At 44.3% G+C, this 23,290-nt stretch overlaps 1 protein-coding gene across 3 annotated transcripts in view; it reads right to left on the bottom strand.

The window, feature by feature from the left end:
* Positions 1-23,290, bottom strand: part of ANK1 (ankyrin 1) — a 1,318,767-nt gene that overhangs the window by 377,302 nt on the left and 918,175 nt on the right. For all 3 annotated transcript variants that reach the window (XM_078666235.1, XM_078666236.1, XM_078666234.1), the window contains 2 exons: positions 10,716-10,800; positions 9,373-9,447 (listed from right to left, as the gene is read on the bottom strand). In XM_078666235.1, the coding sequence (XP_078522361.1) occupies positions 9,373-9,447; positions 10,716-10,800 (160 nt within the window). The remainder of the gene's footprint in view (positions 1-9,372; positions 9,448-10,715; positions 10,801-23,290) is intronic.

Here is a 23,290-nt window from a genome sequence, read left to right as displayed (position 1 = left end):
GATAAGGAGAGAGAATTGAAAATATATTTTGGTGGCGCCTGCATGGCAGTGACAGCATTGGTAGGAGTTGAGCATAGACAAATCAGTTCAGTTCAAACCCGATGTCAATCTACCTTGAAAGAACGAGGCACAAATACTTCACTACAACCCAGAAGTGCCTAACCTAGCGGGACATTTTCACCAACAGCTTTGGGTGTTTGTTGAGGAGGTAGATGCCATAGAGATCCTAAGTAGTTTCCTAGTTTCATAGCCCCCTATTCAGGACATTGCACATCTCCATGACAAGTCTTTTAAAACACTGGGGGTGTGCTTCATAAAGGATCACTCCGGGGCCAAACAACCCGTGAATGTAACCTCTACATGATACAACAAAGACTATAGGAATGCAAAGCGCGAGTTACACTTAGCTGTGAAGGATGGGAATGCTGCATGTATTAAAAAAGAAACTATACAAGCAGACCCAGACAAAAGTGTGTAGTAGTTAGGATTCCTGGATTTGGGAGGAGTTTTATGAGGCAAGTAAATCAAGAAATATGAAGGGATTTTGGCAGCTGGTTGCCAACTGGGCTCAGAATGATAGATAACATTTTGCTGACCTATTTGACTCTTCCCCGATGTGCCTGATAGATCTTGGATTTCACTGTGCTCACCATCTTTAAGCTTTGAACAGATTGAGACCTTAAGTGCATTTAACTATGTTGCCCTGGGGAAAGCAGCGGGCTAAATGAAGTCCTGGGAGATCTCTTCCGCTCAGACCCTGAGAACTGGGCCGCATCTATTTATAAACTGTTGTGTGCACTACTCAAGGGCGCTCAGAAACACCACCTAGGTGGAAGGCAGCTGAGATTGTCCCAGTGTACAACAAGCATTTACAATGCAACGTTTCGCCTTTGAAAAAGTTTGAGCTATTGGCATTGTAAATGACAACATTTTTATTTATGTGTTGGTTTTCCAAACAGATAAATAAATGGCGCTGTCATTTACAATGCCAATAGCTTAATCTCTCGCAAATGCCACACACAAACACACAGACCCACAGAGTCCTACACACATACATACCTGTAGAGCCACACACACACATACACAGAGCCACAGACACACACAGCCGCCCCCCCCCCCTTGTAGTTGGAGATGCCGGTGGAGTCGGTGATGCAGGTCTTCCACAAGTTTGACCAGAAGGTGGCCGTGGTGATGACCGTGCCGTCGATGCTCGACACCTTCCAGTAGTCGGTGGGCAGCGTGGAGCAACAGTTTTCATAAATAAGGCCCAAAGTTTCTATTAAGAGGAAGGCATAGTGCAAGGATTTTTGGACCCACTGGCAAATGTTTTGTGGATATGGACTCCTCAAGAGGGGTATATATTTCAGCTTCCTGCTGCAATATGGGACTGTTTGAGCCCTATTCCTGGTAGTGCAGTAAGACAGTAGCACACCACTTAAGGTACATTTGAATAAACACATTTCAGTTGAATATTCACACACAAAATTGTATAATATAATCAGTTTTACTCATGCTGAATTGTCGAACCTAGAGCACCTAGAGTGTGTGACAGTTATAATTGCCTTTAACCTCTCACGCCTCTCACAGAAAAACAATTCTGGTCGATTAAAATATTGAACTAGGTATTCAAACTTTCCTCTATAAAAACTGCAATTATTTTTTCTCCATAAACAACGTGCCTTCTATTTCGGGGATGGTATTTCTAAAATATATTTAAACACATTTAGACGATTACTTTGTGAGTTGGTCACCTTAATGTACTGGATAGCAAATGCTGTGTTGTGTGGAAGGTTTCTTAAAGGTTTTATATAAACTGGCATTTTTATTGATGTAACTGGCATCTTGAATTGTGAAAGAAAATATTTTTTATCAGAATTACTCTAAATGCACGTCCATTAATCAAATGTTCAGTTTATTGCACTGTTACATCAAGTGCACAGACTGTTTTTGCCAAAAGTGTTTCTTTTACAGTCACACAAGTTGATCATATAGCATCCTTACTTTATTTTGTTGAATCATGTGTGCTGCTGTTAGTAAATTAAACGAAATATTTTTGCTATACAGTTGTTTTGGATTTCATACCTATTGACTTTAACATGTCTATCTTACAAAGAATACAATATTAGGCAGCATTATTGTTGACGTACGAGAATAATCCTCGGGATTGGCATATGTTTTTTAAAAAAACGTGGTGGTTCTCGGTTTACAGGGTAACCTTCAGTGGTGTAAACAAAGTCCGGTGCGGGGGAGAGGGGGTGGACGGGTGGGCTCGGTAAAGGTGATAGGTGGTGGGCCCAGGGGAAGGAGGGAGGGCCCATGTACTTTGCAGGGACCCCTTCAAGTTTCGTTACGCCACTGGTAGCCTTGCAGTAAAAAAAACAAAAAATGTAAAAACATTGCGGTGCTATCAGCCAATAAATAATTGTATCCCGAGGTCTTCTTTCGCTGTTCCTTTCGCTGCACCATGTGCACTAAAGTTAAACGGGGGGCTTCAGTCCCTTTGTTCGCCGAGTGGTAAACAGGTGAGTTGATGCTTTCTCTGGTGCCTGGACCTTTCTTTTTCAATCTTAGTGCCAACTTTCGCGATAGCTCCATGTACACCCTAGGGATAGGCACTGCGTTTAACTTGAGGGTCTGAAGGGGATATGTGTGTGTTTGCCATTGGCACCAAACCTTCTTTACTGGGAGCTGGACCCACTCCTGTTCACATTTGCAACTAACTATGGAAGATTCCACCTATTTTGCCAATCCCTTGTGTGCGTGAACAGGACAAGAATCGCTCTCTCTGTCGATCTAGTTCTACAGCCGGGTCTGGTGGCTAAGGGGACTAATGCGTCCACTGTAGGGTCCTATGTTCGACCTCATGGTCGCAGGTTGAAATCCTGGGGGTCCCCTCAGCCTTTCATCCATCTGAGGTCCATAAAATGAGTACCATTGAGTTAGGTTATTCAGCGCCAAGATGCCTACCTTATAAATGCATGTTATTTCCATGCACCTAGACACCCTCGCCTCTGAGATTTACTGTGATTTGCAGATCCCAAGTTTCACCCTACCGTGGTAAATGAACAATTGCAAGGCAGGCAACCACGCCCGAAGGCCTTACACATCAGCGTGTGCTGCGTCCCTACGTTTTCAAGCCCAGAGACTGCAGCTATGTGTTTCTTCTTCGGCGGACGGCTCGGCCGTCTGACCTCCCCTGGTGCTGTGCGCAGAGTAAACACTGCCCTCTCTCAGCACACCCCCAGACTCCTAGGGGCCGCGGCTTCGTGTGCGACCATTGCTGCTGCTCATCCCAGCCTGCACAGGCGGGCTCCGGCCGTTTGTCTTTTAGCACCAAATGGGCGACTGCTGCCCTCGCCCTGAGCTCAGGTCACACAGGGCGCCCTTTGCTGCCTGGCCACTCGTCTCCTACTGCTACACGTGTGCATCCTACTGCCCCATCATACCCGCAGCCCCGCACTCGGCTGTGCCACACGCACTGAGCACAGCGCCCCCCACAAACTCGGACTGCAGTGTTATCACGTCCAATCACCCAGCTTGCCTTCTGTGTATGGCTTTGTGTTTCTTAATCGTTCCTACGCGAATGTATGTTTTTCCTTCAATAAACAGAACACAGCTACCCATCTTTCCACACACAGCCGAAAACAGACTGACCCCCGCGAACTCGCAGGGACGCATGCACTGAAACACACGCACGCACAATATACACAGGCGCACACTCACATAAACACAGAATCTCTTCCACCCTCACATACACATGCATACATGCATGCATAAATACATACATACATGCATCCATACATACATACATGCATTCATACATACATACACACATACATCCATACATACATGCATTTATTCACCGTTGTACGAGTTTAATTGATGTCAAGTAGTCTCGGCGTAGATAACAAAAGAGAAACAAAGAGGTGAAACTCTTATTAGCACATCACAACGGACCTGCGCCAGAGCAAAAGTTCAGGGTGAAAGGCATGGCTTAAATGATATTTTTCTAATTACTTATGTCATTAAAAAATAGATTGTGCGATGTTCTAAGCATCACTCGAACTCCGAAACCCATGATGCTATTTTTTTTGTCTTTCAGTAGGTAGTAGCAATAGTTCATCGTCGCAACCATGATCTCATTTCATTGAAATCACCTAAAAGCAGGGCCTTTTTTTAACATTTAGCGCGCCATAAAATGTGATTGAATCTATACATAAGGATGGTCCGTAACTAGCATCAGATTGGCTGCATAGATGACGTGTGAATAGAAATGTTCACTCTGCGCGTGGGCCTCCTTTGTCTCAGTTTAGAGTTTATAATCTCTAAAGATGTGCTTTCAGGTGTGTGAATGTATCTAAGACCAGTGCTAGCTGCTGAGAACAGCGTCTGACCATCTACAACCGGGCTCTGCCTCACTGACGTTTTTGTGCACTCGGACGGGCACACGGACAGCGGGAGGGGGGACGGGCACACGGACAGCAGGAGGGGGGGGGGGTCAGGAACGGGCTCACGGACAGTGGGAGGGGGGCGGGAACGGACAGCGGAACATCGCGCAACCCACCCCTGCAAAGGACACTTCCGAAATGGTGGAAAACAAAGCTGTAAAAAAATTAAAAATAAACACCGCCCACCGCCTCATGACGATAGCAAGGGGGCGGGATGAGTAAAAATCGCGGGAACGCCCACGAATCTGCTCGGGGAATGAGTGACGCATCTCTGTTCCAATGGCTAGCCTCCATTTATGGAGCTAGCCAATGGGACAGAGAGGCGGGACGAAGCACCATACATGTAAACAAAAGTTTTTCGCTTGCGCAGCTTTCGGCGAGGCGAAACCTAAAAAGGGCTCCAGGGATTCACCCCTAAATTACAGACCAATAAGCCTGATAGATGTTATTCAGAAGGTTTTATACTGCCAAATGCTAATCAATCTAAACATTTGGATAGATAAGCATGAGGCTCTATTGCTTTTTTCAAGTAGGCTTGCAGAGGTACACAAGTACTATTGACCAGGTCTTCAGATTTATGGCAATTTACTGAAAGACGTTGATCCTCCAGAAATCACACTTATATTCCGTCTTTGTGGCCCTTAAATCTGCCTTTCACATGGCCCCAGGCAATAAACTCTTGGAGGTTTTAAAACATAATGGGGTTTCCCTTGACCTGATGAGCATTTTGACGCATTTACACCAAGATAGGTAAGCACAAGTTTGCTGGGGCTCTCTGGGTGAGCGAACAAGATATATCGAGATACACAAAGAGATGCAACAGGGAGATGTACTCATCCCAGCTTTATTTTCTCTGTATCTCAATGATGTGGTGGCCTACCTACAGGATTGTGAGAGTGGCGCCCCAAAGATGGCAGGCAGGAAGATTCCCATGCTCTTGTTTGCAGAAGACACCTTGTTCGTGTCTAAAGCTCCAATAGGCCTGCAGACTTTTGTTGATTGTTTTGCGGCCTTCTCTGTAGAGAAAGGGCTTGTAATAAACCATGCAAAAACTACACTTATGTCCATCAAACCACATAAGTCTTTCAGGGGATCCATCACCCTTGTGAGTAGAAACCTAGACAGAGTAGCAGAATCTGACTATCTCAGCATCAGGCTCACCAGTTATATGCTAAGGTCTCCCCAGGTCAAGAAGAGTAGTATGCACTTATGTCACTACGTGTCTGGGATACAGAGAATGTATTGGGACTTGAACACTAGGCAGATTTCACCAGCATTTAGGGTATATAGCATGAATGCTGAAACTAGCGCCCTCTGTGGAGCAGAGTTGTGGGGCTACGCAGGGCTGCCTAGTTTGGTCATAGCTACCTAAGATCCTTGGTAACCTCCCAAAAAGTACACCCTTGCTACCTTTATGGTGGGGTGTCAAACCTATTACCCATAAAGCACAGTTATACCCCGTCTCATTCTGGCAGAGGCTTAAGATTAAGCCGGCCTTATTGGAGTATCACAATGCTCTTAAAGAAATAGTTGATCTTGATAAGAATTGCAGGATACATTGGGTATGCTCTACCAGGGACACTTTGCGCCAGAATGGCCCTGGGAATCACTGGAGAGACCACAGTTGCATACTAAGTCTCTCCAGGGAAACTCTCAAGGAAGGCCTTTTGGGCGCGCAAATGGGCCCTGAGTAATGGGAACCAAGTAACCCTTACCACAGCCTTTCTGGACCTGAAAACATACTGTGTGGGTGAACCAATTCTAGATTACCTTTTGGTTCCTGCAGCAAGACTCTTGTATGTTAGGTTTCAAAATGACACATTGCCTCTTCTGTCCTTTTGTGCAAAATGGAAATCCAAAGTAGACTCGAGTATGGACTGTCAAGTATGCCTGCAATCCGAAGAGAAAATTTTTACTTCTTTTGTCCTGGTTACGCTCGACCAAGGTCTAGTTGGATTTTCCCAGTTTGTAGAAAGCTTGCGGTTATGCAATGTCTGATGGCTCTGAGGATTTTGCGTGCAGAGACCAAAGAATCTGTTGTCTGTGCACTCGCCAAATACCTTCACTGGTATTGAAGCATCAGGGCCAAAGGGGAAACAGCCTTTACACATGCTGTTTCTCCGCAAGCTGAACCACACTTGCCTTAACCACACATATGCGTGGTTAAGGCGAGTGCATGGTCTAGATGCGCGGATGGGCGGGCACAAGAAGAAAAAGGAGCAGGAGAGGGAGCTCCGGGACCTAGTCTGGTAAGTGAGGGAGGATTTTGGAGGGGTGAGGGTACTTTTTAGGGGTGGGGTAGTTTTTAGGGCTGGGTTTGTTTTTGGGGCTCAGGTTTGTTTTTAGAGCTTGGGAGGGTTGGGATTTTTCTCAGGGCTTGGGGATGTTTTTAGGGCTCAGGGGGGGATTCAGGGTTGTTCTAATGGTTTTGGGGGGTTGGGTTGTTTTTAGGCCGGGGGGGGTCGGGTTGTTTTTAGGGCTGGGGGTGTCAGGGTTGTTTTAAGGGCTCGGAAGGGGTCAGGGATGTTTTTAGGGTGGGGTGGGTCGGGGAACTGGGGTATTTTTAGGACTCAGAACCGGGTTGTTGCATTGTGATCTTTACCACACATATCTCTTTACCAGTCGCAAAATTGTGCGTTAGATACATGTGAGGTAAAGGCATGAGTGGTAAAGAAATGCGTTAAGAGGCATTTGTTGTCCGGGCAGCATTGTAGAGGCACACATGGTTTAGCCATGCCTCATTTATACAACCGGGGCAGGGAGATGATCTGATTTGCAAATAATTCCACATTAGTTACCAATGCTGATATCCCTGAATCAAGACCACTGTTTTAAGCTATGACATGGGTTAATGGCCTTAATAATTTAAAGTCTGAGCAGCCCCTCCCTTTTATGACTGTATACTGTACAGGGAGGGGGTCCTTTTATGTGATTTTGTGCTGCTGAGTGCCCAACTATATGGATTTTATGAGTCCCATATTGCTACGATGTCTTACTTGTGATTGATTTAATCTTTTTGTGTTGTAGCTACTTACCAGGATTCACATTTTATACCATCACTTTTCTGTTGTCTATTATTTCAGCTTGAAGAGTCACATGCTTGAATTCAGATTATCAAAGCAGTACTTTTTTACAACTTCAATAAAGAGTACGGTGGCAATGAGGTTTACCTTATTGCAAGCATTAAGTTGTAAAGAACAATATCAGATTTTTTCGAAGGATAAAGTGACTTTAGTGCCTAACCCAAAGTTTATACCAAAAGTACTGTCTTTCCATTAATAGCAAAAGATCACATTGCCAATGTTTTTTGCAAATCCAAATTCAGCTGCATAGCAAACTTTGCATTCTTTGGACATTAAGAAGTGTTTGAAATTTTATTTGCAAGCAACAAACGACTTTAGAAAAACAGATTCGCTATTTGTAGCATATTGTCCCGAAAGTAAAGGCAAAGCAGTCAGTAAGCAGACTGTTGTGAGGTACATAGCGTCATGTATTAGGACTGCGCTTACTGTGGCGGCTGGCACAGGTAAGCACGGTATGGGGGTGAAGCAGGGGGAAGTCGACGGAATAGGTATAATTAAATAAATAAATATTAACTATTCCGTCGTCTGTTGACTTCCCCCCTTGCCGCACCAAGCGCCGGCCACTGCTGTGTGCTTATCTCAATGAAAAGACCATTGTAAAGGTGAGTGAGAGCATATTTGACAAGAGCTATGGCAGTGACAACTGCATTATTTATAGGCATTTCCCTAAATGACATTTGTAAAGCAGCAAAGTGAAGAGCTACTTATGCTTTTGCAAAACTTTATTGTATTGATGTGCAGTCCAACAAGGAGGCAGCGGTGAGTCAAGATGTGCTAAGAAATCTTTTTAAATAAGGTAATCCTTATTCCCACTGTACTCTTTACAGTTACAATATAGTACTGATTTGATCATCTGAATTCAAGCATGTGAATCTATGGAAGATCCAATGTTGGAGAAGGAATAGTTACTTACCTGTAACTCCAGTTCTCCAGCATTGGTATCTTTAATAGATTCACATGCAACCCACCCACCTTGTCATGAGGCTAGAGATATATTACCTATGGTGTAGAAAATCTAACAGTTGGAATCCTCAGACAGGAGATCAGCTGGGTGAGGTGACTTTTGACTGGTTAGAGTTTGGGTCATGTATAATAAGGTGGACATGTAAGAAAAGTTTATATGTAAGGCAATGTAATGGGTTACTACCAAAGGGTTCCCAGTTTGACAACAGGGTTGAAATCAAGCATGGAATCTGTAAAAGATACCAATACTGGAGATCCGGAGTTACAGGTAAATAACTTTATTCGTTCTCTTACATTCCTCCTAACGCATGGAACAACCTCCCACTCCACACCAAAGCCTCTCCTCTCTTCTTGAATGCCACAAGAAGCTGAAGACCTGACTTTTCTATTTACCAACCTAACCCAGTTAAGGCAAGGCACACACACCTGCTCAGTGCCAGGATACTCTTGCGGGTGATAGTACGCTTTACAAATACACATAACATGTACAACTGGCAGGCCAATGCAAGCAAAGGAAATTGTGAATGAAAACACCAGTTAGTTCCTGGTGCTTTAAATAAATTCAGGTGCTGAGTCCTGGCAAACACCTGCTTAAATTAAGCACTAACTCTTGCTGATCTAGTCTAAAAATTTAAATACTCTAGGCTTTGATAACTGTTATTGGGCTACATGAACACTAAATCAAGTTATGGGACAACACTGTCTTTTAAAGACCCAGACTTCGTCCGATGGCAACATTGTATCAAAGGAAATGAGGAACTCTGAAAGGTATTTCATTGCAAACTTTTTTGAAGCAGTTCATTTAAAAACAGGAATGCTGATTATAAATTAATAGTGCACATGTGGCGCAAAGATGCAGATCATAGTAAAGGTCTTACCTGCCCAGCTGAGGCCCAAGTGCTCAGAAATTACAGCCATTTTCATGTCTGCTCGGTCTGTTCCACTCAGGGAGCCTGGGGGAAACGACAGTTACTGACCGAGATGGAAAGCATTACACCGAAACGGAGAGAGAGAGCGAGAGCAAGAGTATGAGAGAGAGAGAGAGAGAGAGAGAGAGAGAGAGAGAGAGAGAGAGAGAGAGAGATTTACAAGAGTCATATAGGCACAGAGTATAGAGAGTGAAAGAGACAAGAAGACAAGAGTGCAGGCAGAGTAAGAAGCTGAGTTACAAACACAGCGCTAGAGATAAAGAAGGGAGGGCACTGAGCGTCTACAAGAGATATGTATATAAAGAAGCAGAAACAAAGAGGAGGATAAAAGTATAAAACATGAGAGAGGAGAAAAGTGAAAGAAATCCCTTGATGACAGAGATTTGCTACCTTAGTATTGGCACGCATGCACATCTCAGTCAGTGTTACTCAACTCTGTTGCCCAGGCATCTTCTGTCACTGTCTGGCACCAATTCACAGCTCTGACAGTGCTCCTAATCCAATTCCAGAGGACAACTGCAATCTCAGTATTGGTAGCCATACACAACTCAGACAGTACACCTCAATTCTAGCATACAGCATTCGTATTATTCCTACATGAAAGACTAAACCGCTCTGGCACTTCTCCATAAACCATGCATGTAATACCACTGCTGGTCAACTAGTTAGGTCCACACAGCCTGCCCCATAATACCGAACCCCAGGACCAATGTCCTCTGTTATCCCATAACTAAGACTCTTAAACTACTCAGTCAATTTCCCTCAAACCTGACCTTCTGAACTCCCTAGTGTTCCATAACTGGGACTCAGACAGAGGTCTCCTAATGCAACTTACTTCTGTCCGGTAGCACTGCTGATATTCATGTTTTGGGCCCTCAGATTGTTTTGTCAATGCACCTCTATTCTGACATGTACACAGATAAGGACAAAGCATCTCAATTGTGACCTGCAGCAACCCTGCAATTCCGTTATCGGGTCTCATGCTCCTCTCTAACAATGAATCTCAGTCTTGGTTTGCATTGCCCTTTCCTTTTCAAGTACCAGCACATTTTGACACTGTTGTGCAGCAGCCCTGCTATTGAGGCCCATGCACTGCTCGGACTATACCTGCTGACTGTTCTCAACACACTAAACTCAGCGGTGCAAGCACTGACAGCCACACACAACTCTGACAATGTATTCAGTCTTGACTTCCAGTGCCTCTTTTGTTCCAGTACTGAGACATACAAGCTACTCTACCAATCGAAAGTGTTGATAAGAGATGAAGTATGGTATAGGACAGAGGCTCTTACCCAAGGGGCTGTCACTCAGCGTGCTGTAGCGCTCTCTTAGGGCCAGCGGTGTAAGGGTCCGTCTCCTGTCCTCACTTCCTAGACCCTGTATAAGGAGAGACAGATTCTCTCTTAGTACTGACAGTCAGTTCTCTGTAGAGGAGACAGCAAAGTAGGGGTACCAGAAAGATCAGCACCCCCTTGTAAAAGTGGCACTGTTCTGTGACTCCAGCAGAAAGGTGTTCCTCGCTGCAACGGGGGAAGGCATTTTCAATATTACCAGTGACTGTAAGGGTCGTTGCCAATATGACTCATGGGGCAAAGATGTTTGTCCCTTTATCTTAGGGGAAAGGTGCTTCTCACCATGCCTCCTGGGATAGAAGAGTTGCTCTTGTTGAATTCTGGCGGAATTAGTCTTCCACATTGACATGTGGGAAGAGGGGACTTCTGACGAAAGTTCAGTTTTGACTAGGACCAAGGGAGAAGGATGTTTCACGCTTCCTCTGCTCTCCCAGTGGTACTACTCTGCAATTCATGGGCCATTTGAGATCTTCTGGATACGGCTTGCAAACTCTTAAGGAAAAGGAATTCTAGTCATAAATACTTGTAGGGAAGGGTAAAGGCCACCTGCCGTCATTGACTACAGGGACAGGGACCAATCACATTCATATTTGAGTGAATCGGACTCCTCTTTTGACTCCCTGGGAGTCAGACTCTCTCTGAACAACTTCTAGGGATAGAGGATTCCTAATCTGACCCATTTAGCAAAGAGACACCATTATGGTATTGAAAAAATTACTTCTGTGTGCCCCAGGGGACAGCAGCTGTCAGAGCCTGACCTGGCTAGACAGGCTATATGGTAGCGTAGGGTAAGTGGTTTTGCTAGGAGCCCGGGCTACTCTTACAGGGGGACTGTTGTATGACAAGAGTGAGCTATTGACTCTGAGCCCCAACAGGTATTTGACAAACACTGCTTGGACAAATCGCAAAGCTTGTTTTATTTGATGCTGTTGCATGCTACTAACAGCTCAAATAGTGCAAACACATTACCACAATATCATGAAACCATGTTTGTGTTTAAGAGATACGAATGTTTGAACATATAAGAAGACAGACTGCAATAGAGAGGTCAACCAAAAGGAAACTGTTACTTACCCTGTAAACATCTGGTCATAGCGTGCAGTGCTGCCGATTCACATGTTCTGCATACTCCTGCTATCTAGTGTTGGGCTCAGACATTTGCAACTTGTTATTCTTTGACGAATTCTCCCGAGTCACGAGGTGTATGGTGACTCTTCATGCCTGCATTGCACATGGGCACTGACTCCATTTTAAATTGCTTTTAGTTCAGCGGGTGAGAATGGTATGGAGTGGTAGAAGAAGGTGATGTACATCTGCATTGCTAAATTAGTAAGGATAGAAGAAGAAGCTAGAAAGAGATCTGTAACTAGAGCTACATTTGTCTGGGTAGGGATGTTGGTGCAGGTGAATATACAATACAACATGATATGAACAGATGCTTACAGGGTAAGAACATTTTCTGTTCATAGCATGTGTTGCGGTAGATATACATGCTCTGAATAGACTGTAAAGCAATCCCTCCGTTCTTAGTGGTGGTTAGAGTGTGGATGGGGCAGGTTCTTGAAAGAGGGTACTTGGGCCTGTTTGGTCGACTAGAGCTTGCTTTCTAGCAAGAATATCCACAAAGTAGTGTTTGGTACATTGTGTGAAGTTGACTAAATAGCAGCTTTAAAAATATCAGTGACTGGGATGTTGCCAGGGAAAGCCAAGGAAGTGGCTTTTTTATGTGGAGTGTGTCATGGGCGGGTACAGGAAGAGATGGTGGCGGAGAAGTAGAAGGGGCGAAGTGGATGCGGCTGGTGCCCTTGTCCTTGTGCATCTCTATGTGCTTGGGAGGCAGTTATGGCCCTGAAGCTAAGTCCTCCTCAATGGTCAGCTTCCAATTAGGTGGTAGGGTGTCCACGCCCCCGGGTGTTGGTTTAGTAGTGTTCTTTCCTGTATGTGGATCAATATACAGTTGCTTTTGTTTGCATCGAGCTCTGCATGGAGTAGCTCATGGATTGGTTGCTCCGAGTTTTGGGGCTTTCGGAGCCAGTGGTCCTCGGCATCGAAGTATTAGCCTGCGGAAGTGACACCTTTGAGGTCGGCACCTGAAGGTGGTGTCAGTTACAAGTGGACTTTCGGTGCCGGTGGTGCCATCGATGCTGGCATGTTTGGGCGCTGATGAGGCTAACATTGTTGTCTTGGAAGCTGGTCAGGAATGTTGTGAGCCCATAGATGTGGGGGGTGCTGACTCAGTGGCTTCTTGTGAGTTCAACCTGTGCTGGAGTCATGGGGTGCCCCAGAGGGCTTGCTCGTCTTTGAGGGGCTAATAGCTTGACCATCTCATGGATGGTGCAATACCTCACCTCGAGGGACTTCAGTGAACTTGGTATGAGTGTCTGCTATATTCACAGCCCATGGCATTGTCAGTGTGCGTTGTCCTGTTGCCTCGACTTCAAGGTGGGATTGTTACAGCTCTTCATCTGAACCGGAGGATAAATCCACCTCCAGTGATTGCTGGTGAGCTGGAATGTCTGAAGGCCCAGCTTCCTAAATTTCCTTGGCACTGGGTTTTCTTCCCTGAAAATGTCTGGGGTGTCCTCCGTGGAATGTCTGTGCCTCGTAAGATGAACCCAGCACCTGTCCCTTCAATGACAAAGAATCTTTTGACCTAAATACCAGGCAGGCCTCACACTTGATGTCATCATGTGGAGAGGACAAACACGAATTACACACCTGGTGACGTTCAGACCAGGAATATTTTTCATTACAGCAGGAAACATGTTTAAACGTGATCTGTTCTCTCTCCAGCTTTGCATTCTTGAAGGAGAAAACATCAAGTAGAGGCTTCGGGCTTCTGAGCTCGAGACCCCTAGCCAGGCCAGCGGTGGAAATTCTGTTGCTCCTCGGTGGCATGGAGTTCTTGGTAGCGAGTCAGCAGTAGAATGTCGTTTTTTGCTCTGATCGGTGTTAAAAGAAGACCGAGAATGGTAGATGAAAGCATCGAAGAGCCCCTCGATCCCGGAGCTCCAGTTATCACGTCCGAACCCTTTGGTGGGAAAACACAATCTAAAATGGAGTTGTGCCCATGAGCAATGCAGGCATAAGGAGTAGTCACCATATACCTAGTCACTTGAGAGAATTCTTCAAAGAAAATCAAGTTGTAAACTTCCGAGCCCAACACTAGAAGACAGGAGAATGCAGAACATGCTTAACTACAGCAACACATGCCAAGAACAAATACATTCCAACACCACAATATGAACAATAAGGCACATTACAAAGTAACAATGAATCCACAACACAGTAAATATACAACACAACAAGACAATTCAATATGCCATAAGAAAGTGACAAACCAACTAAGCAATGTCAGTTCAAAAACACACCACAAAAATGCAATAAAAGCAATACTACACAACTTACCAACACAACACAGCACAGTATCACACCAACACAATACAGCATACTGTTGCAACTGTGAGGTGGTGTGTTAGGGGCTGTTCTGATTTTGTGTTTTGTTGTTGCATTGTGTTGGTACAGTGTTGTGGCTGTGCTTTTGTTGTGTTGTTCTGAGGTGCGCTGTTGTAATATGTACTTTTGGGTTGAGGTAAGTGTGTTTGTAAGTGATTAGAGGGTACCATGTAGTGTATATGTTGAGTCATTGTCTTTTGTTGCACTGTCATTTTGTTATTGTGTTATTTTGTGTTGACTCATTTTGTTATTTTTCGGCTTCATTGTTGTGTTGGCTTACATTTTGAAAGAAATATAAGTCTGGATGTCATATGAGTAACATTCGTGATAGAAGTGAGAAGCAGCCCAGGCGGCTTCTTTGCAGATGATGCCAAGGCTAGCTGTTTGTGACGTCCTATTGCCACTGCTTTTACTGTAACAAAGTACCACCTCGCCATTGTAAAAGACTGTTATTTAGTTGTTGGGCAGAAATTGCCTGTAATTGGCTTCCACAGCGACTTGACAAAATCTCTAACTGAAAAGCGACTTTCCTTGTAAAAGTCTAATGAGCCTAGACATTTGAAATATGTTTGGGTTTCCAGGTCCTTTGGAAGTGTCTTGCAATATGGATAAATCTACTAAGAGGAAACCTTTGCCTGTGAAAGTTCAGGTTTAAAGACTGGAGTGTAAAGACCACATGCAGCTTGCTAGGTGTTAGACCCCATTCGGGGAGGCCGCAGAACAAGCATGGGCTACTGGGCCACAGCTTGGGGGGGCTAAGGTTAGTTTGTCTGTACTGGCCGTGGGTCCATCCTATTATGGCTCTGCGAACTGGGCCAAGTAAAACCCTTCAGACTCTCAGTGGTAGTGAAGGATATTAGTCAAATGCTTCTCAAGGAGATTAGTGTGGGAGATTTAGCAGGTTCAGTGCTCAACGAGCTTTCAGCAGCACAATAACGTGAATGTGTAGCCCAATGCTTCTCTTTGTAAAATAAAAGTACTTTATTACACTGTAAAACCCAATACTACACAAAGACAAAAAGTAACAGATAACTGATATGCGGGTGCAAGGCTAATACAGTCATGAAGTCTGGTCCTTTCTCTACTCCATCCTTTCTCTACCCCTCTGTTAGTCTAGGGCTCACTGGGAGTAATAATCATTGCAGGTTAGGCGTTTCCTCCTCTTTAGCTATTAGTGTCTTTAGGCTATATTTGTGGTCAATCTCTCACTCACTCTCTGGATCACAGCAGGCTGCGGTTTGGCCCGTCACTTACAGTTTGTGTTTACTGATGCAAGATGTAGTTGAGTCAAGCAGCTGCCCCACTTGGTTCAGGTAGGCCCAAGCTGCTTGCCAATGTCCGGGATGGCAAGCAGCAGGCTGATGGGCTGGATGATGCCAGCAGCTAGGGGGCCTCGCAGCTGCACCAGCCATACTTCCTGATATCCGGTAACTCATGTTGATGGTTGATGGGGTTCCGAGGTGAGGCAATGATGTTGTCCTCTTCAATAGTGCAGGACCTGGGGTAGGGACTTTCCATCTTTAAGGCACTTTGGTCATTGATAGCTGAGTCTAATCAAGCGAGCAGAGTCAGTGCCATGGGCACCCAATCAGTGCTTGGGCACACATGTACAACACCTACAATGCAACAGATTGGCCTAGTTCTTCTAACTCTTTTTCGCCTCCATCAGACTGCTGAAAGTAGTCTCCTTTTTTATCAGGCAGTGCTCTCCACCCCCCAAGTTGCACCTCAAGTTGGCCAAATGTCCTCTCAAGTTCTTTCATACTGCCTTTGATCGCAGTGAATGTATGATCAAGTACTCCTGATAGAGACCTTCAAGTCTATAAGCAAGCTAATGTCTCTCCTGGGGTCAGACCAGCTGTACTGGTGTGCTTTGGGTCAGCATTAGTCCAATCTACCTGAGATGGAGATGCATGGTATGTAGTAAAAAGTAATTGTTTCTGTGGTGGCCATTGGCTTGATCTCTTTAAGAGTCATGGTAACAGAAACTCATCAAATCCAAACTACCCTGTACAGAGTTGAGTCAGTCGCTGAGTATCAGGAGCAGAGGTTCCTTCGTAGGCTCACCGCAGAAAAGCAGTGATCATCAAAAGGAGGCAGCTTTCAGAGGCACCCAGTGCCCTACCGCTCCCCAATTAGGTTGCCCCGCTGCTCACTAGACGTATCACGTCGCCACACGAGGTGTGGAGCCAGAGCCATTCTGCTTCCAGCTCCAGTTCTATTAGGGCCCTCAAATTCCTCAAAGGCTTCCTACACTTTGGATTGCCATCCTGTGGCTGCTGGCAGGCTGACTGCAGGCTGCCATGTCCTGCAGCCCCTCTATGTCTTCGTGTAAAGGGCTGCTAAGCCATCTGATCTTGGATCTCCTTTTTGCAGTGGAGGGAGAGGGGTCACATGTGAGCATTGAAATAACAAATAGAGCTTGGGATCATCCAGAGCACCCTACACCGCCACCCACATCCCCTCGATCAACCTTTGGGACCTAGACTCAAACAGGCAAGTCAATCACAGAGGCAGCTTTGTCAGAGATCTCTGTAATACAGTCCATCTGGGAGCCTACAAAGCCAGTGCTTAATTTGTTAAAATAATATGTGCCAGTGCCCAAAGTGTTCCTCAGTAGCATGCAGTCAGTGCTGACAAATGTCTGTCTTGTGGAATACCAAATATGTTGAGTCTTGATTCTACCTCATGCCTCTGATCCACCACCAGACACTCCTTACCTTTTTATCAAACTGGAAGATTGTTTTTCTTCACTGCTTTTTTCCTTTGTCACTGAGTTTTTGTCTTTTTCTTATTCTTTCTTTCTCCCTTTTCTGACTTTATCTCACTTATTCTGGACTCCAAAAATGAGAGTGGATGGGGACCACCTTCCTCTCAAAAACATTTTAACATGTTTGACCCATGTGCTCTCCCTTATGCGTAACAAGGAAGTTTCATACATCGACCTAATAACACTATAGCCTTATTGCTTTTTGCTTTCAGTATTATTTGCAATCACATGCATCCACAAATGATCATCTGCTCAGTCTACAGAATGTAAGCTTATGAACGACTTATAATCAGTAAATGAAGGAAAACGTTTACCTCTACAAAACATGGAATACTACAGCTTCAAACCATGCATACCATGCATTGTGCTTTGGCGTTACTGACTATGTTTGACGTGTAAACTGCTATTTTTCCAACATTGGATCGTTTATATATTCACAAGCTTTAATCATTCCCCGTCATCAGGCTGATAGTCCCCAGTACATTAAAATAACAGCATAAAGTGTAAAATAAACAACATACAGTGTAAAATGGCCAAAACCCTGAAACAACATTGCATATTTAGTAGCACATCCACCTCATTTGAAAGCACCCAAAGTTCTGCCAATTAGGTGGAAGCTTAAGCTCTCCTACTCCCCCCTTAAAGGCCAATATAGCTCAGGTTACTACTGCAGGTCTCTGCTTTGACCTTTCAGCGAAACTTACATTTGTTACTTTCTTGATCTGCCCGGGATTTAAATCAGCTCTATCTTCGGCATAGAAGTACTGTGAGTTGTTTTTAGGGAAATTGTATACATTTCTGTGCCAGGGAGATAATTTTACTGGACAGCCAACTGTCACCAACTGTCACATATGGCTGAAAGACACAAGAAAGCTCTTTTTAAGGCTTGCTCATCGTGTGGTCTAAAAAAGATATATATTGAAGATACTTATTTACAATGTATTTTTTGCCTGTATCCAAAACATAAGGCATTTACATGTGACTTTGGTGGGTGATTTTCATCTAAAACTCTTAAGGAAAAACTAAGGAGATTGGCTTTATATCTGGTGGCAAAGGCGAATATTTCTCCTTTTAAAGGGGATGCCCCCTCTTCAGGGGACGATTCTGTGAAAAGTGCTCTTCCACACACTTCCACGCAGGCAGTGCAAAAAACCTAAGTTTCCTGAGTTGGACTTGTTTGGAACGGCGCTTGAAGCCACCGCTTCTGCCCCTAAACACGGAAACTATGCCTTTAAGGGTTCATGAGTTTGCATTTAGGATCAGCTACTAAAAAAAAAAATATATCAACCTCTTCAATGATGTTACTATCAACGACCTCATCAACGCTACCTACAAGACAGCCGACGAAGAGACCCTCAGTGTTGTCGGCAACAACACTGTATACAACAAACCCATCAACGATGACCCCGTCAACGACGAACCAATCGCCAATGATCCTGTCGATGATGATCCCGTCAACGACAAAACACCCACTGCGTCAAAGGAGTCATTGCCGTCGTCGGTGATGGTGACTACCATACCGTCAACAAGTCGGCGAAATGCCGTCATTGACGACACTGTTGCCGACAACTATTCTGTCAACACCATCAAAAGCAGTTATCCCACCTCTGCTTTCACCACTGAAGGTATCAGCATCGCCACCAACTCAAATTTTGCAATCTGATCAGGAAGATGGGGAAAGGGAATATGGTACGCAAACTGCATATAGCTCAACACAACTGAGTTTGAAAAATGTCCCAGATTCTGGAGACGATGGAGGAAAGCGACTTTTATTCAGTCTCTGATTATCATCAGGACTGTATTAGTCATGTCTCATGGTCTTGCATTACTCCGCGACGTAGGCACTGGAAGGTGTTCAGGGGCCAATTACCTTTTTTAGTACATTACAGCAAACAATGGAAACCTTTCAAAAGTTAGTACCTCAATAACCACCACAACAGCCTACTCCTTAATCAGCTAATCCTCCTCCACAGCAGTTACCACAACCCCTTCCACCCCCTCCGAGAGAATCACCCAGATTAGTTTACAGGGCTATGGTTTCATCAATGCCTGAAGTTATGGGCAATAGTGACTCCAATTATTCTATATATACTCTGATGTTAATAAGGAATAAGGTGAACTACCACAGGATGATGGAGGGCAAGATGATAGAGTGATCCCAAGCAAAGGGGATATTGCACCTGTTTCTCAAGATCCAATGGACGATATCTTCAGATTTCATTCTCTTATGGAAAGAGCTGAGAAGAAATGTAATCTTCCAAAGAAGTTCACAGACCAACTATGTTTCCTTTCTGACTTTAAGGAGCAACCAAGGAAGCCTGTTAAAGCTATTCCAATTGTATTTATACACAAGGTCTCAAGTTAATGAAGAGTCCGGCTACAGTTCAGACAGTGATTCTTCACCTGCAGAAGAAATATAAACCTTCTGAGACTGCTCCAGCTTGCCTCACAGTGCATACTAAGATGGATTCAGTTATCTCCTCAGTGGCGCAATGCCAATCTAAGACTCCACTTACACCGTCTTCCAGCCCACCAGATAGAGATAAAAGACGTATAAATAATTTAGGCAAAAGAATCTCATATATGACAGCAACACCCATGAAAACAGTCAGTGATTTGGCAATCTTGCGGTTTTATGAACACCAGATGTGGCAAGATATTGTACTATTACATGAGGTTATCCAAAAGAATAAAATGGCGACAGTGAGAGCTATCCTTATGTAAGGAGAACTCACTCCTTTCATTATTGATGCAGCAATGGATGTCTCCAATTTAGGTTTCGATCAACTTGCAGGAGGAATGGTGTTAGGAAGGCAAGGTTGGCTAAAGTCTACAGGTGCAATCAAAGATTTTGTATAACCCTTACTCTTTTTGCCAAGCATGTGGATGAGGTTCTTCAAGGTCTTAAAACAGATACAGATATAGATACTGCTAAGGGTTTGGGTCTCCTTCAGTATTGCAGATCTGGATCTACCAAAGTTTGTGCCGCTCGAATATCACAATGTTTTAGGGGAGGATTCAACCAATATGGAAGTCAGAGATATTATCCACAAAGACAACCTGGGTATGTCAAAGGATATTCCTATAACCGTAGTCAAAACCAACACTACAGGAGATCATCAGGAAGAAAGAGAAGTGTACCACAATCATGCACCAATGACAGCAAGAAAAGAGCTTCACTCTCTTCCTTCCCCCACTTTTCCTTCTCCTACACTGCAATTGGGGGGCAGAATTCCAGTTTAATACTGCTTGAGGGGCTATAGCAGCAGACAAATGGGTGAGGCAAATTATTATTTCAAGACATATATTGGAATTCGTCCAGAGACTCCTGTGAACATACTCAAGAAAGAGAATCATCTAAATGTGAAGGAGCTTTAGCAGGACATTCTCCTACTGCTCCGCAAGGGAGTTATAGAGATTTTCTCCAAATCACAGAGAAACTAGGAGTTTCACTTCATGTTTTTCCTGATCAAAAGGAAAACAGCTCAGTGGAGACCAATCCTGGACTTCAGACAATTAAATAAGCTTCTGAAGAAGCAATCTTTCTGAATGGTTACCTTACATGAGGTCCTCCTGATGATGCAGGGAGGGTATTTCATGACCTTCCTAGATCTTTGAATGGGTATTTCCACATAACCATTCATCAAAGACAAAGGAAATAGAAATAATTTCTAGTAGCAGGGCAGCATTATCAATTCAAGGTGCTTCCTTTTGGGCTCAAATTAGTCCTTCAAATTTTTCTTAGTTAGTGCCTTGCTTCAGTGGCTGCCTCCCTCAGACAGGAAGATCATCGGGAGTTTCCATACCTCAACGACTAGGTCATGAAGGTTCCATCAGAGGAAGAGGCAAGAAGGTCTACGATAGCCTGCATCAATCTGTTAAAGAAACTAGGCCTCACGTTAAACAGGGAAAACATTTAATTGGAACCTCGAACAAAAATTCAGTTTTTGGGTGCATTACTCGACACGAAATTGGGAAAGGGTGAAGAGGCTGCAAATGATGGCAAGAGACATCTCTATAAAACAGTCAATAACAGTTAGACAATAGACATCCCTATCTGGCCTAATGGTGGCATGCATAGGCGTTGTTCCTTTTTGCAGGCTCAGCATGAGGCCTGTTCAGCAAGAACTCAACTCGCAATGGAAGCAAACTGAGGGGTCTTGGGAGGATACCGTAGAAGTCACAAGGGGGATCAAACAGGCATTGCAGTGGTGGGTAATTCCAGCAAATCTGAGCGCAGCACTGTCTTTCCTCTTTGTGTCAAACAAGATGATGCTTACAAAAGATGCATACATGGATAGATGGGGAACTCATCTGCAGGAACTCTCAAGCAGATGCCTATAGTGAGATGTGGAAAAGTCACTTCACATCACTTTTTTGGGACTATGTGCCATTTGACTAGGCCTGCAGGCATTTCTACCCAGCCTAATAGGTTAGCCTGCCTTAGTCAGAACAGACAACACAACATCCATGTTCTATATAGCCAAGTAAAAAGGAACTCAATCCCTCTTAGAAGAGGCACAACAGCTCTGGAATTGGGTAATTTCTCACAAGATTGACATCTCTGTGGAACATTTGCCAGAATGATCAGGTGGATGAACTTAGCCAGCAAATGTCAATTGTCACAAGTGGGAATTCGAACAGAAGCAGGCGGATTATATTTTTGATCAATGGGGTCACCCCACAATCGATCTGGTTGCCACTCTGTGCAACAGGAAATGCCGTGCTTCGCAAGCAGGTTCTGGCATCCAGAAACAATGGGCAATCCCTTTTCGATCAGTTGGTCCAAGATATTTGCCTATGCCTTTCCTCCTTTTCCCCTTATCCTCAGGGTACAGGTGAAGGCGAAGCTAGAGCATTGCATTCCAATCCTCGTTGCTCCACCGTGAAAAAGCCAATATTGGTACAGTGAGCTGCTGCAGTCATCTACAAATTCAGCCATTCCCCTTAAAGTATAGGCCACAATTCTGTCCCCGCATCACACAGAGAATCTCCATCATGATCCCAAGTATCTGGACTTGACAGCATGGAACCTGATCTCCTAGCTGACAAAATAATGTTGAAACATTTTGGCACAAGCTTGAGATCTAGCAACCACAAAGACCAACAATGCCAAGCGGAAGCATTTTTGTATAGGTTGCAGGAATAACGATCATCATCCTCTGAAAAAAAACAACTCGCCAAATCATCTGTATTTGTTGAACCTAGCGAACAATGGACTTAAATACTCTTCTGACAGGGTTCAGCTGGCTGCAATTTCGAGATTTAGGCAAACTGAATGGTCAACATCTTCTCTGTTTTCTGAAAGAATCATAAAACAGTTCATAAAAGAGCTTTTAGAGCTTTTCCACCGTTTTAACATCCACCACTTGCATGGAAACGTAATACTGTCCTGAGTCAGTTGATTCTGCCTCCTTTCAAACCAACACATAAGGCACATTTACAATTTGTCTCACAGAAGACAGTGCTTCTACTAGCATTAATATTTGCGAGGAGAGTGGGAGAGATTCAAGCATTTACCCTCATGGAACCATTTCTTAGGTTTGCAGAGGGACAAAATAATCTTGAAAGCCAACCCCATAATTTAAACCCGAGGTTCCTACTGACTTTCATTTGAATTAACCTGCCATTTTTCTAATTTTCTGTCCAAATCCGTCTACATCAGCAGAAATATCATTGCATTTATTCGACCTGCATAGATGCTCAGGTACTAAATAGACAAAACAATGGGCATACATACTTCAGACCAGTTGTTTGTGTCTTTTGAACAACCAGGACCAGGTTGTTCTCTGTCCAAGCAGGGGATAGCTCGTTGGCTCTCGGCCTATATTTCCTTCTGTCAAGCCAAGGTCAAGCGCCCACTCCAGGAAAGAATGAGGGCAACTTCCACCAAGAACATGGCATCTCCTGTGGCACTGTATGCTTGGGTGTCCTTAAAGACAACCACCGTGCAGCTACAAGAAAGAGCTGGCACATGTTCATGAAGCACTACAGACTAGACGTGGATGCAGAAGCTGACACAGCAGTGGAACAGGTAGTTCTGAGAAACCTGTTTGATAAAGTTGAGCCTGCTCCTATTGGTTATACTTTATAATGTATACTGCTAGCTTTTCCGATTCAAGAATGTGAATATCTAAAAGATCCCGAACCCGATTCACAAAGGTAAACTGAGACGAAAGCCCAACTTTACGTATTCACAAAGGGCATTCACTGCTCATAATGCCCTCTGTGAATATCAAAAGTCTGACTTTAGGACCTTTGGTATTCACAAAGGGCGTTTACAAGTAGT

Source organism: Lissotriton helveticus, chromosome 11 (genome assembly GCF_964261635.1).
Source record: "Lissotriton helveticus chromosome 11, aLisHel1.1, whole genome shotgun sequence".
NCBI lineage: Eukaryota > Metazoa > Chordata > Amphibia > Caudata > Salamandridae > Lissotriton > Lissotriton helveticus.
Note: the sequence above shows the minus strand (reverse complement) of the source record. Positions and strands in the feature narration are given on the sequence as shown.